Genomic DNA, 14,826 nt, shown 5'->3' with positions numbered 1-14,826 from the left:
CCCATTTTCTCAGTTGTCCTTTACCCTATATACCCTATCTACATCCATTATTACTAATAACTATCGTTATTATCCATGCTACCTGAAAGATCGTATATCCCTCTGCAAATCTGTCTGAGTGCTAAGATCCTCAGGTGAGCACCTTGTCTTGGTCCTCTCAGCATGAGAGGCACCGTTGGTGAGGGAGAGAGAGAGAGAGAGAGAGAGAGAGAGAGAGAGGAAAAGGGAAGAGGGAAGAGGGAAGAGGGAAGAGAGCCTCTTCTGTGGCTGCAGCCATATCATGGGATTCCCTCCTGAGAGAGGTTACATTGAATCACTCTTTGCTATCTTTCCATTTACAGTGGTACCTCGGGTTACAGGCGCTTCAGGTTACAGACGCTTCAGGTTACAGACTCTGCTAACCCAGAAATAGTACCTCCGGTTAAGAACTTTGTTTCAGGATGAGAACAGAAATCGTGCTCCGGTGGCACGGTGGCAGCAGGAGGCCCCATTAGCTAAAGTGGTGCTTCAGGTTAAGAACAGTTCAGGTTAAGAACGGACCTCCAGAACAAATGAAGTTCTTAACCCGAGGTACCACTGTACAGGCAGAGACTTTCCCATCCAGAAAGGCCTTTAATTATGCCGGTTCTAAATGTGCTCCAAAATATTTTAATTGATTGATTCTAACCAGTTAATTTTTGTTCTTCTTCTGTATTTTACAATTGTGCATTTGCTAATGTCAACGTGCTTCTGGCCAGTTCTGAGCTCTCCAGCCCTGCTCCAGAGACACTTGCTTCAGATTCAGATGCTGCTGTATTGCAGGGAGCTAGACTAGATGACTCTTGGGTTCCCTTTCCAACTCTACAATGCTACGATTCGAATGCAGTCAGTCAATAGAACTGCGGGTGTCTAACAAAATGTGTCCATGTTCTCTTCATCTATTTAGAACTTCTCATTATATCGGAATCTTTCTGGAACATTTGTGAGTGTGATAGAGCTCCACTGCTCCCTAGAGAAAGTGTATTTTGGATTAATTCTTTCAAAGCCAGCCAAGTTGTTCACGGCTGGATCAGGCCAATCTATTCCAGTGTGGTACGGAAGCTGTACTACCCAGGACAGGATGGGGTTGTGCAGGGTTGTTAAGGCAGCAGAGAGCATTGTTGGCTGCCCACTCTCCACCTTAGAGCAGATTTATGCCACAAGGTGCCATAGGAAGGCACTGGACATAGTAAAAGATCCATCGCATCCTGGTCACTGTCTCTTCGAGCTCTTGCCGTCGGGACAGAGATACAGGACGATGAAGACAAGAACGAGCCGTCTTAAGAACAGCTTCTTCTCCAGAGCGATCTCGGCCCTGAATGGGAAGCCCGGACTTTGAAAGTCATCTAATCTCCCTTGCTGTACTATACTGTATTGTTTAATTAGTGTTTTTATGGAGCAGTCAAGTAATTTCGTTGTCCCCGATGGGGGCAATGACAATAAAGATATTATTCTATTCTATTATTCTATCCTGTTCTCACGGCCGCCAACCAGATGCCCCAATGGGAAACCTGCAAAGAGCACCCAAGCACAAGAACCATCTCCCCTCCTGCGTGTGCTGGGCCCGGGGGTAACCCAGGTAATGCAGTCCAGGTCCAGTCCCAAATCCAAGGGTTCCACGAGGAGACAGTCCAGCAGGGCCAAGGCAGGACACAAGGCAGAAAATCAGGCAAGCTCACGCAGGTTCTGGCAAACAGCAATGTTGCTCCCGCAACCTGGGGCGGGGTCCGACAGCCTTTTATCTTTGTTGGGGTAACAGCCGGTCCTGATCCCCCAGTGACTCACCTCCCTGTCTCGCCCGAAGGCGAGCCCTCCTCCTGCGAGTACTCAGGTCTCTCCTCTTCTCAGACCTGAGTCTCTGCAGCTCGGGAGACGTTGGTGGGTTACTAGACCCAGAGGCCGCCTCAGCCTCTCCTGACCCAACCGGTAGTGGAGCAGCTGTAAGTGATGGCCCAGCTGAAGGCAACGAGGTAATACCCACATCTGGAGCCAGGGCAGGCTCAGGCCCGACTCAGCCCAGGTGGTGCTTGTTGCAGGGGAACCTGTGCAGACTGGGACTCTTCAAAATCAGGCCCCAGACTCGGTTCAGATGCTGCCTGAGGCAGAGGATCCAGTGCAGACTGAGACTCCTCTGGTTCCGAGTCTGAGCCCGAGTCCCAGGCCATCACACTGCGGTTTCCAGCAACTGATATTCAGAAGCATTACTGCTTCCAACCATGGACGCAGAGCATAGCCAGGCTAGTAGCCCTAGATAGGCTTCTGCCTATGAATTTGTCTAATCCCCATTTCATAGAATCATAGTATTGTAGAGTTGGAAGGTACCCTGAGGATCATCTAGTCCACCCCCCCTGAAGTGCAGGAATCTTGCCCAACATGAGGCTCGAACCCCTGACCCTGAGATGAAAAGTCTCATGCTCTATCAACGGAGCTACCCGCCAAGGCGGATTTATTTCTTTTTTATAGAATTTTTTTATTAACAATTTCAACATATCAAAATATCAGAATATCTCATATTCATTATTTCCCATTTTTCACCCCACCTCCCCATCACCTCCCACCCCCGAGATTTCCCTCAGCCCCTCTCTCTGATTTCTCAACTCATATTGTTCTCTGCCTACTGTAAAATTGTATAAATACTTATATTATCTATCTACTATGTTAACAATCAATAAATTTGTGTATGTTTATTCAAAACCTGCCAAGGAGTCCAATTCATTTTGTTGTTGCCAAGGCGGATTTCAAGTCATCCGAAACAGTGGCCATCATTGCCACTGTTCCATAGATTAAAGTTTTGTGGGTGTTTTACATATAAAAGTATTTTTAATTGAGTTTCTTAGCAGAAAAGTTAGGATTGTTTTTCTTATATGTAATTGTTCCTTCTCCCCCCCATGGCTGATGCATTTATTGCAAAATTGCTTTTGAAATACTTTACGAGAAGAGATTTCTAAATGGCTTTAAATAAACAACAACAACTCTTCCATTCCAGATGGTAACGAAGATGGATGGCTCCTTGCCAGACAGGGAGAAGCATCCGCCAGCCTTCTTCGGATGGAGACGCACATCTGATAGGGTTCATGAAATCTTTCTAGAAGCAGCGGCAGCACCATGCCCTACCTAGCTCAAGTGTTTACTACTGAAGAGGATCCTTCTGTTTTGTAAAATCACAAGTGCGGCATCCAAGTTCAGCAGCTGAATGCTGCTGGCCAAGTGAGACTTCTGAAAGAATCATGCTCAAGAAATTTCTTAGACATTTGCTTGAGACTCAGCTGATGCATTGCAAGGGATCATTGCGAGGTCTTTTGATGGACCTCCAGGCAAACAACATCATAAGAACCTAAAAAGAGCCTTGCTCTTGCTAAGATGTACAAGACTGAATCAGATAAGTGCTGGAGATGCAAAGAGCTTGAGGAAACGTTCTTTCATATGTGGTGGACCTGTAAAAGGGTGAAAGAGTATTGGGGATAGCCGCCTGAAGCCTTCAGAGCACAGCTCGAGTTCCCACTGCGCTCCGGAGGCTTCGGGTTCCTTTTGCTGAAGCCAGGAGAGCAAGACTCTCCTGGCTTCAGCAGAGAGGGAGAGCTGCGCAGCACCCCTTCAGCCAAGCAGGAGGAGAAATGGAAGGGGCTCCGTTTCTCCTGCCACTTCACTGAAGGGGCGCTGAGCAGAGAGGGGGATCATTTTTTTTTCTTGTTCTCCCCCTCTAAAACAAGGTGCGTCCGATGGTCGGGTGCGTCCTATAGAGCGAAAAATACGGTAACCTGACAGAATATGTACAACTTGCAGACTTAACATATAGAATAAGAGAGCATGAAGAACATATGTTTAAAGGATGATTGCAAAACATTTACTGAATATATGAGAAATAATTGTGTATGGCTGAAAACGCTGGCAGCATTAAGATAAATAAATTTTGATGGATGCAATAATGGAATACTGATTGGTACAGTTTTTGTAAAATATGCAGGGATTCATATGTAAAATGAACCATGGAAAGAGAAGAAGAGGAGTCACTGATACCTTAAGTATGTAAAGTGTTTATCTGAAATTGTAGAACGGAAAATTGAATAAATATCATACTTAAAAGAGAGAAGAGAAGGAAAGGGAGAAGAAGAAGAAGAAAACCCCAAAGCAAGGAAGCCTGGCATAAGAACATAAGAGCCTGCTGGATCTGGCCAATGGCCCATCTAGTCCAGCATCCTGTTCTCACAGTGGCCAGGCAGATGGCCATTATGGGATATCTGCAAGCGGGACCTGAGTTCAAGAGCATTCTTCCTTCCTGTGGTTTCCAGCAACTGGTATCCAGAAGCATAGAGGATCGCAATCCTGGCTAGTAGCCATCAACAGCCCTTTCCTCCATGAGTTCATCCAATCTTAAGGATGTAAAATGAGTATTTTAAATTGTAAAACAGAAAAAGTAATTTTAAAAAAGTGTGTGTGTGTGAAGAGCCCGGCTAGATCAGACCAATGGCCTCCCTGGTCCAATAACCTTTTCTCACAGTCGATGACCAGACATCTAATAGGAAACTGGCAACATTGGCCAGAGCAGGATAATAGCATGATAACGTCCTGTGCTTTTCAACAACTGGTGGCCTCACTGGGGCAGGCGGAATTATTTCAAAGCTTGAGGTTCCAACCCTACTTAGAGCAGACCCATTGAAATTAACATACACAGCTAGGCATGAGTGAATCTGTCCATTTCAGTTCCTCGTTTCCCAAATCATGAATTCAGCTCCCTGTATTTCCACATCATAGAATCCTAGAATTGTACAGCTGGAAGGGACCCTGTAGATCATCAAATCCAACCCCAGGACTATGCAGTTGTCCCGTACAGGAATTGAACCTGCAACCTTGACATTATCAGCACCACGCTCTAACCAACCGAGCTATCCAGGCTGTTAGCAGTTTGCGAATTTTTTGTTTCAAAATCCTCATGAAAATCCACCAGATACACATTCATATGCAATTTTTGCCTGACACTTTTTTCTTTTCTTTTTCTTTTAGCAAACTAATTGCATTAAAAGAGCACATATTTGCATGTTCATTTCACTAATATATGCATTTAAACAGACACTTTGCCCCCAAAGATATTCAGTTTTGTAGACATTGCTTCGTTGGAGAACTGCGTTGCAAAATTCAGAAATGTGTGGATTTTGAAGGATGGCTATTCTGAATCTCCTATCATTTTGGAAAGTGTGGACTGGATGTCGTTTGCCTTTAAATGGGCACCAAATCAAATTTGCCCCCATCCCTTGACATAACTATGGTCCATGGATTTTAGTGGGTCTACTCTGAGCAAGGCCAACACAGCATACAAGCCTGAAGATGCCAATGTCAAATGGGTTTCTCTCTCTCTCTCTCTCCCTGATGCCCAGCTCATTCCTTGAGCTCAATGAGAAGTGAGTTATGTATTTATTTCAACTCTGAATTGCTTCCTATAGAGAGCATCTCAAAGCAATTTCACAATACAATAAAAACACACAGGTAGGGGTGTGGGTGTATATATAACAATTATATAGATAAAAACAATTTCCACCAGTTCCGCTGAAAATATGACCAATTCTCACACATTATCTGAATCATTGCCTGCACTGGCAGTGCACACAGCCATGTAAAAACACCTATGCATTAATATTTATAAAATTATGCTGCAGAAATATGGTGTTGCATGGAGCTTGACTCTTTTTATAGGCTTTTTTTCCTTTTTGCTTGTAATTTTGTTAGTAGGGCTTTCCAGAAGCAAAAAGGCACAGTAGCTCAGACAGAAGAAAGAATCGGTCCAATGAGGGCAAACATCAATTGCGTCAGAACCACCAAATTCCATGTATACAGTAAATCCTTTTTCAAAAAAATGGATTTCTCTTCCATCATAGGGACCACCCTGCTGGGTCATTTAGTCCAGTGGCCAAACAGAAAAGTTGTTCCCCCTCAGAAGCCCACATGCAGGGTATGAAGACAACAGACCTCCCTCTCTGAAACTCATAAGATTGTAAGAAGAGGGCTGCAGCTGGTCAAAGACCCATCTAGTCTAGTATCCTATTTTAACAGTGACCAGCCACAAGCCCCTCAATTGGAAGCCTGAAAGCAGGACTTCAGTGCAGCAGCAGCAGCAGCTCTCAACTTCTGATTCCTCCCAGGACCAGACCACCCCAGACTGCCGAGGTAGAACATAGAATCAAAGAATTGTAGCATTGGAAGGGACCCATCTAGTAAGGTAAAGGTAAAGGACCCCTGGACGGTTAAGTCCAGTCAATGGGGTTGCGGTGCTTATCTCTCTTTCAGGCCAAGGGAGCCAGAGTTTGTCCACAGACAGCTTTCCGGGGCACGTGGCCAGCATGACTCAACCGCTTCTGGCACAACAGGACACCGTGACGGAAACCAGAGCACATGGAAACACTGTTTACCTTCCTGCCGCAGCGGTGCCTATTTATCTACTTGCACTGGTGTGCTTTTGAACTGCTAGGTTGGCAGGAGCTGGGACAGGGCAAAGGGAGTTCACCCCATCATGGGGATTCAAACAGCTGACCTTCTGATCGGCAAGCCCAAGGCTCGGTGGTTTAGACCACAGCACCACCTGCGTCCCTACCATCTAGTCCAACCCCCTGCAATGCAGGGATATGCAGCTGTCCCATATGGGGATCGAACTTACCTTGGCGTTAAGTAGACTGCTGAAAAATTAAGTCTTTTTTTTTAATGTCTTGGAAGCAAACCAGGGACCTTCTGCATGCAAATCAGCTGTTCTCCAGCTGAGCCACGCCCCTTCCCCAGTCTCAGCCATGGTTTTCCCAGTAGTGATGTATGGAAGTAAAGAAGGCTGATCGCCGAAAAATTGATGCTTTTGAATCATGGTGCTGGAGGAGACTCTTGAGAGTCCCATGGGCTGCAAGAAGATCAAACATATCCATTCTGAAGGAAATCAGCTCTGAGTGCTCACTGGAAGGACAGATCCTGAAACTGAGGCTCCAATACTTTGGCCACCTCAGGAGAAGAGAAGACTCCCTGGAAAAGACCCTGATGTTGGGAAAGATTGAGGGCACAAGGAGAAGGGGAGGACAGAGGACGAGATGGTTGGATAGTGTTCTCGAAGCTGCCAGCATGAGTTTGACCAAACTGCAGGAGGCAGTGGAAGACAGGAGTGCCTGGCGTGCTCTGGTCCATGGGGTCACGAAGAGTCGGACACGATTAAACGACTAAACAACAACAATACCTGAGCTCTGGAAGGGATCAGGGGGAAAACCCAAAGAGAAAGAGGAGGTTTTGAGGCTGCTATGGCTCCTGAGGAAGAATCAGGAAAGCAAATGGATGGATTTCCCCCTTCTCTCTCTCGTATACCAAAAACAGTCAAGGAGTTTAGGCAGGTGTGTGTTTTAGGGGAAGGAGAGAAAAAGAGGTTGGAAATGAGAATGTCGTCTGATCTAAAGTGGAGGATTCTGGCTTCGTGCTTCTTGCTAGGGGCATCAGCCAAGCAAGAACAGGGGAAAAGCATTAAAACATTAGCTCGCCTCGCTGAGCAAAAGCCTGCGCCATGCCAGGGAAGGGGAAAAAAGCAGGCATTAGGCTGGAAAAGGAGTAAAAAAACCCAGAAGCATTTCTGTTAGGGATTCTAGGACAAGACCTGCCAAGGAAAATAAGAACTTATTTATGTATGCTACAACAGCGGCAAGAGTCTTGATAGCACAAGGATGGAAGAATGAGGAAATCCCAACGAAAGAACAGTGGCAAGAAAAATTGATGAGTTATGCAGAACTGGCTAAATTGACATACAAACTGTGGGACAAGGACAACTGTGACTTTAAGGAAGAATGGGAGCTTTTTACAAATGATCTAAAAAGACAACAAAATGAACTAGACTCCTTGGTGAGGTTTGAATAAACATACACAAATTTATTGGTTTGATAACATGATAGATAGAGAACGTAAGGATATGTACAATTTTATAACACGCAGAGAATAATATGTGCTGAGAAATCAGAGAGAGGAGCTTAGGGAAGTCTCGGGGGGGAGGGTTTGAAGGGGGAAGGGAAAAAAATAATGAATGTGATATGTTTTGATAGTTAGTATGTTGAAATTGTTAATAAAAATATTTTTTAAGAAAAGGAAAAGGAGTGGGGAAGAGGAGGAGGATGGCTTCCCTGAGCAAAACACGCCTGATTGGAAAATTCAATTTTGTGGCTGAGGTCTTGGTGACCCCAGGCCTTCCTACTGGCAGTGGCGTAGCGTGGGGGGTGCAGGGGGGGCCGGCCGCACCGGGCGCAACACCTGGGGGGGGGCGCGCTCGCACTCGCAGCTCTCTGCCCCTACTAAAATCCACGGGTTAGGGGGCACAAATTACTTGCCTTGCCCCGGGTGCTGACAACCCACGCTACGCCACTGCCTACTGGGTCAAGGTACCAGTAAGCACCAGAAATCACACCACTGAAAGGGACCTTGGGGGACATTCAAGTCCATCTTCCCCCATTCTTATACCAAGTCAGAAACTGGTCACACAATCATAGAATTGCAGAGTTTGAAGGGAACCCCCCCCCCCAAGGATCATTCAGTCCAACCCTCTGCAATGCAGGAATCTCAGCATCTCATATTGTTTACGTCAGGCATAGGCAAACTCGGCCCTCCAGATGTTTTGGGACTACAATTCCCATCATCCCTGACCACCGGTCCTGTTAGCTAGGATCATGGGAGTTGTAGTCCCAAAACATCTGGAGGGCCGAGTTTGCCTATGCCTGGTTTACATATTGTCTACATTCTCTAGCGGCAGCTTTCCAGGATTCAAGATTGGATATATTCCCAGACTTATCTGAAGATGCCAGGGAAATGATATATAATGAAATGAAAAGGATGTTTAAAATAACCTTTGTTTAAAAGCAAACAAAAAAACCCAGAAGCTTGTCTTTTGGGAATTATAGGGACAGAACTACCTAAACTGTATAGAAACTTATTCATGTATGCAACCACAGCGGCAAGAATGTTACTCACCCAAATAAGGAAAGAAGCAGAAGTCCCAGAAAAGGAAGAATGCATACAAAAACTTACGGAATATGCAGAAATGGCAAAACTTACTGGAAGAATAAGAAATCAAGATAACAATTTTTAAATAAAAGAACAGAAATGGCTTATTGAATATTTACAGATAAGTTGCAAACAGATAAAAACATTGGCAGGATTTTCGTAATAACCTGCAGCTTCGAAAGAAGATAAATAAATATGCGAGTTAATTTGGATATGCCGAAGATATTAAAAAGAAATTTAAGGAACCGCAGAAAGAGGGGGAAGGAAGTAAAGTTTGGAAAAGTTAAAATGATTGTAAAATTAGTGAAATGCATAAACTCAAAAAGAAGAAAGAAAGAAAGAAAGAAAGAAAGAAAGAAAGAAAGAAAGAAGGATGGGGTTAATCTTTTGCAGCTGTCCCTCGATGGCTGAGTTGGTTAGAGCATGGTGCCGATAACACCAAGATTGCTGGTTTGGTCCTCGTATGAGGCAAGTGCATATTCCTGCATAACATGGGGTTGGACTAGGGACCTCAGGGTCCCTTCCAACTTTACAATTCTATGATTCCACTGAATCCTCAAAGGATTCCCCCCCCCCCAAGGGTTTGTGCCCCTTGGGAGAGAAGAGCCTTTATTCCACCACCGCCTTCACACAACCCTCCACCATTGCCCTCTAAAATAAGACCAAAATGCTTGTGACAGACCTACTTCCACAGTACATAGTTGGGAGGAAGTGAGTTAACGAACTCCCAGGCTAACTGGCAGCTGGCTTAACTGAGGAATCGGTTCTGTACATGGAAGGCATCAAATTTCGGAGGAGCGAACATCTTATCTTTGCTCTAAGTGGATCGTCTGGGAATAAAGTGTTCACCTGCTGATGATCTTGCTCCTTAGCTGTCATTGAACGCTGCCAGGTCTGATACAGAGGAAAGTCTGTCTCCCTAAGCATCCCGGGCAGGTTGTTGACAATTGGGGAGGCGGAAGTGGGGGGGAAGAGGGAGGCAGAAAACACAACACATTAAAGATCGTGGCTCCCTTCAAAGAATGACGTGTGGCAGAAGAGGCAGGGAAAGGACAGAGGAGAAGCAGCCTTCAAGCTACCTGTTGTTATGCAGGGTACACAAATGGAGAAAGGCAGGTAACAGATGCAGGTCCCATCTTGGCCCTGGAGGGGTGTGTGTGTGTGTGAGTGAGAGAGAGAGAGAGAGACACCAATACCATAGATCAGAGGAGTCAGTAACCTTTTTCAGCAGGGGGCCGGTCCACCGTTCCTCAAACCATGTGGTAAAGGGTAAAGGTAAAGGGACCCCTGACCGTTAGGTCCAGTCGTGGCCAACTCTGGGGTTGCGGCGCTCATCTCGCTTTATTGGCCGAGGGAGCCGGCGTACAGCTTCCGGGTCATGTGGCCAGCATGACTAAGCCACTTCTGGCGAACCAGAGCAGCGCATGGAAACGCCGTTTACCTTCCCGCCAGAGTGGTACCTATTTATCTACTTCCACTTTGACATGCTTTCGAACTGCTAGGTTGGCAGGAGCTGGGACCGAGCAATGGGAGCTCACCCCATCGTGGGGATTCGAACCGCCAACCTTCTGATCGGCAAGTCTTAGGCTCTGTGGTTTAACCCACATCGCCACCCTCATCCCATATTTTGAAAAAAATAATGAACGAATTCCTATACCCCACAAATAACCCACAGATGCATTTTAAATAAAAGGACACATTCTACTCATGTAAAAACACACTGATTCCCGGACTGTCCGCGAGCCAGATTGAGAAGGCGATTGGGCCGCATCCCGCCCCCGGGCCTTAGGTTGCCTACCCCTGCCATAGACACAGGACATAATACAGATTTGAATCTCTGGGGGAAACTTTGGAAGAGCAATTTGAAGTTCACAGCATGTTATTCCTTGAAGAAGAACTACCTGGAAATGATTTATAGATGATATTCAACTCTGAGTAGACTTGCTAAAATGTATAAGTCTGAATCAGATAATTGCTGGGGATGTAAAGAGGTGGAGGGAACGTTATTTTGTATGTGGCAGACTTGTAAAAGAGTATTGGGAAATGATATATAATGAACTGAAAAAATGTTGAAAAGCACATTCGAAACACACACACACACACACACACACACACCCAGAGTCCTTTCTGTTGGAAAATTCCCAGGTGTCAAAAAAGATTATTTATGTATGCCACTACTGCAGCCTGTGTTTTGCTAGCCCCCAAATGGAAAACAAGCGAGGTCCCAACCAAAGAAGAGTAGCAACTTAAGTTGACAGAATACGCACAACTTGCGGACTTATAGAAAAAGAGAACAAGAAGAACATATGTTTAAAGAAGACTGGAAAATGTTTATTGAATATATAGGTGACAATTTTGTACATTTGAAAACGCTGGTAGCATTAAGATAAATTCAAGAGTGTAAATAAGTTTTGATGGATGTAATAATGGAATACTGAACGGTTTAGTTTATACAAAATATGCAGGGATGTATGGTATGCAAAATGAACCACAGAAAGAGAAGAAGGGATGTCATTAATTTAAGGTTGTTTAAATGAATATTTTGAAATGTAAATTAGAACAATTTAATAATAATTAAGAGAGAGAGAACTTGTAGGGTCAGATGGAGACCTTGATAAATGACCTAAGTCAGGGATGCCCTAACCTCAGCCCCAGGGGATGAATGTGGCCCCCAGACCTCTAGATCTGGCCCTTGGGACTCTCTCCCGACCACACTCTCATCAGCCTCAAGTGCTTTTGCCTGGCTGGATTCATATAATCATAGAACCAAAGAGTTGGAAGGGGCCCATGGGTCATCTAGTCCAACCCTCTGCAATTCAGGAAACTCAGCTACAGCTTCCCTGACAGATGGCCATCCAACCTTTACTTAAAAGCCCCCAAGAAAGGAGAGTGCACCACCTCCCAAGGGAGACCATTCCACTGTTGAACAGCTCTTACTGTCAGAAAGTTTTTCCCATATGTTTTATGTGACAACAGCCACATAAAATGCTACTAGCCCAGAGGTGGAAAGAAGACAACATCTTGACAAGAGAGGAATGGGCAAACCAAGATGTTGGACTATGCCAAAATATCAAAACTAACCAGAAAGCTCAGGAACCAAGAGGATCAAAACTTCACTAAACAATGGGGAAATTTTATAATTTATCTAGGAGACTACTGTAAGCTGATGAAAACATTTGTAGGATTCTAATAACGCTTGTAATGTAGCAACTATTATGGACAATATGGGGAGATATAAGATATGGATTATGAAATAATATCCAGCTGAGAAGGTATACAATAATACTCACGGAGGGGAAGATGGGAAGTCCAGAGATTTGAAGATATCTCTAAATATGGATATGTAATTTGGATTGTCGATTGTCATAATTCTATATTTGTAAAATCAAATTAAAATTACATACACACACACACACACACACACACACACACACACACATATATATCTCAAGGGCTGTCACATGGAGGATGGAGCCAGCTTGTTTTCTCCTGCTCCAGAGGGTAGGATTCGAACCCATGGCTTATGGGAAAGGAGATTCCGACTAATCCTCAGGAAGAACTCTCTGACAGTAAGAGCTGTTCGACAGTGGAGCGGGCTCCTTTGGGAGGCTGTGGGCTCTCCTTTCTTGGAGGTTTTTAAGCAGAGGTCTGGATGAGATTCCTGCATTGCAGGGGGTTGGACTAGATGACCCATGGGGTCCCTTCCAACTCTACTATATTATGATTCTATGCTCTACGGACGGAGCTACTTGAGAGCCTCTGCCAGCCAGTGTAAACAGTACAGTACTGAGCCAAATGGACCAAAGAGCAGCTTCCTATCACAGGATAGCCATTTTAAAAAGGCTTATGGTGAATGTTTTTTTTTCCAAAAGACAAAACAAAACAGGCTTCATTTTAAAGGGGGGTGGGTGGGAAACTCACTTTTTACTGAGTCTTTTCCCATGCTCTCCCGAGTCTGCCCATCTTTCCGTTTCAATTCAGCTGTAAAAATTGGCTGTCAGATTCGACTTGGCGTGCCGAGCCAGGAGCTTAAGAGCAACGGAGAGTTGGAGGAAGTGAGGAGAACATTTCAAGAGCACCGCATTTTAGGCTGCTTTCCATTTCCCAGTATGGGCTTGGAGGGTTTCTTCCCACGCATAGAGACCTTCCAGGTTCACCTTTTTAAAGCTACAGTTCTCTCTTGGTCAGGGAAGCTATGGGACTTGTTTTTAAAAAGCACAGCGCGCACACACACACACAAGAGCACATAGAGATATTCCTTTGATTGCAGGAGGCATCTTTGGCACTCGGAAAGACTGGAAATTGCCAGAGACTTTTCAGAAAAAAGAAGGGGCTTAACTAAAAAGGAGGAGAGAGAATTTCTTTCAGAGGTGGGAAGGAGGCGAGACAATTGAATAACAGCCTCCTGATCTCTATCAGAGTCAATAACGGGCTCCAATTGATGCTGCCTGCCTTTGAACAGAAAGCTCTTAATCCCCCTCCCAGTCTATCCAATTATACTTGAGTGGCATGTGTTTTCCAGAAAGGAAGACCAGATCAACACACACACACACACACACACACACACACACACACACACACACACACCATCAGTGGCTACTGGTCATGATGGTTGTGTTCTGCCTCTACAGTTAGAGGCAGTAAACGGTTCTGAATACCAGTTGCTGGAAACCACAGGAAGGGAGAGAGTTGTTGTGCTTGGAGGCTAACCATTGGGGCATCTAGTTAGCCACTGTGAAAACAGGATGCTAGACAGATCACTGGCCTGATCCAAAAAGACTTTCATGTTTTTAAGTATTCATCATCAGTCACAGTATTTTTCGGTCCATAAGACGCTCCTGACTATAAGACGCACCTAGTTTTTAGAGGAGGGGGAAAGCCCTGTGTTGGAGGGGATCAGCTCACAGTTGTGCAACTTCTTTTGCAAAGGGGGAAAAGCCCCTTTTTTGAGGATCAGCTCAAAGTTGTTGAGCTTACTTTGCAAAGGGGGAAAATCCTGGTTTTATGGGGTTCAACTCACAGTTCTGCAGCTTCTTTAGGAAAGGAAAGGGAGCCGTTTCTACAGTTTCCAGACAGATAATCTAATCAGCCAGTCACATATCACTGGGGAAACAAATGGCCTCCATCTGCAGAACCTTCAACAATGGAGGCCTGGGCAAGGGATGTGGCCAAAAAGGGAGCCAGCAATTGACCACACATTTGCTCCATAAGTGCGTCTTATGGAGCAAAAATACAGCATTATTTATACTGCACCCATCTGGCTGGGTTTACCCAGCCACTCTTTGTGGCTCCCAACAGAATATTAAAAACACAATAAAACATCACACATTAAAAACTTCCCTAAACAGGGCTGCCTTCAGATGTTTTCTAAAAGTCAGGTAGTTGTTTATTTCCTTGACATCTGATGGGAGGGTGCTACTACAGAGAAGGCCCTCTGCCTGGTTCCCTGTAACCTCACTTCTTACAGGGAGGGAACCACCAGAAGGCCCCCGGAGCTGGACCTCAGTGTCCAGGCTGAACAATGGGGGTGAAGACACTCCTTCAGGTATACTTGGCTGCGGGCTTTAATTTAAGAGGAGCCTCCATGGATCAGAAAGAGGATCAGTCAGGATAAAGCTATCAATGGTTACTACTAGTGATTGCTGGTTTTTAACATTGTGATAGATCACCAACAAAACATCATGGGATAGTGATATATCACAATGCCTGAAATAAGGATGGAGCTATGTAATTTTGTTGTATCTATATGCAGGAGTCGGTAAAGGGACAGCTGAAGGATGAGCGATTTGCTAGGAAATGGATGTT

General features: G+C 45.0%; 1 protein-coding gene across 4 annotated transcripts in view; it reads right to left on the bottom strand.

Moving 5' to 3' along the window:
• The window catches only part of DISP3 (dispatched RND transporter family member 3), an 88,025-nt gene that overhangs the window by 59,247 nt on the left and 13,952 nt on the right, over positions 1 to 14,826 (bottom strand). For 2 of the 4 annotated variants that reach the window (XM_081202923.1, XM_081202924.1), the window contains exon 1: positions 9,871 to 10,101. The exons of the other annotated variants lie outside the window; for them this stretch is intronic. In XM_081202923.1, the coding sequence (XP_081059049.1) occupies positions 9,871 to 9,948 (78 nt within the window). In that variant the 5' untranslated portion in view covers positions 9,949 to 10,101. Of the gene's footprint in view, positions 1 to 9,870; positions 10,102 to 14,826 lie in introns of those variants that run through there. 4 annotated transcript variants of the gene reach the window in all.

Source organism: Podarcis bocagei (genome assembly GCF_964188305.1).
Source record: "Podarcis bocagei genome assembly, chromosome: 7".
NCBI classification, from domain to species: Eukaryota; Metazoa; Chordata; class Lepidosauria; order Squamata; family Lacertidae; genus Podarcis; species Podarcis bocagei.
Note: the sequence above shows the minus strand (reverse complement) of the source record. Positions and strands in the feature narration are given on the sequence as shown.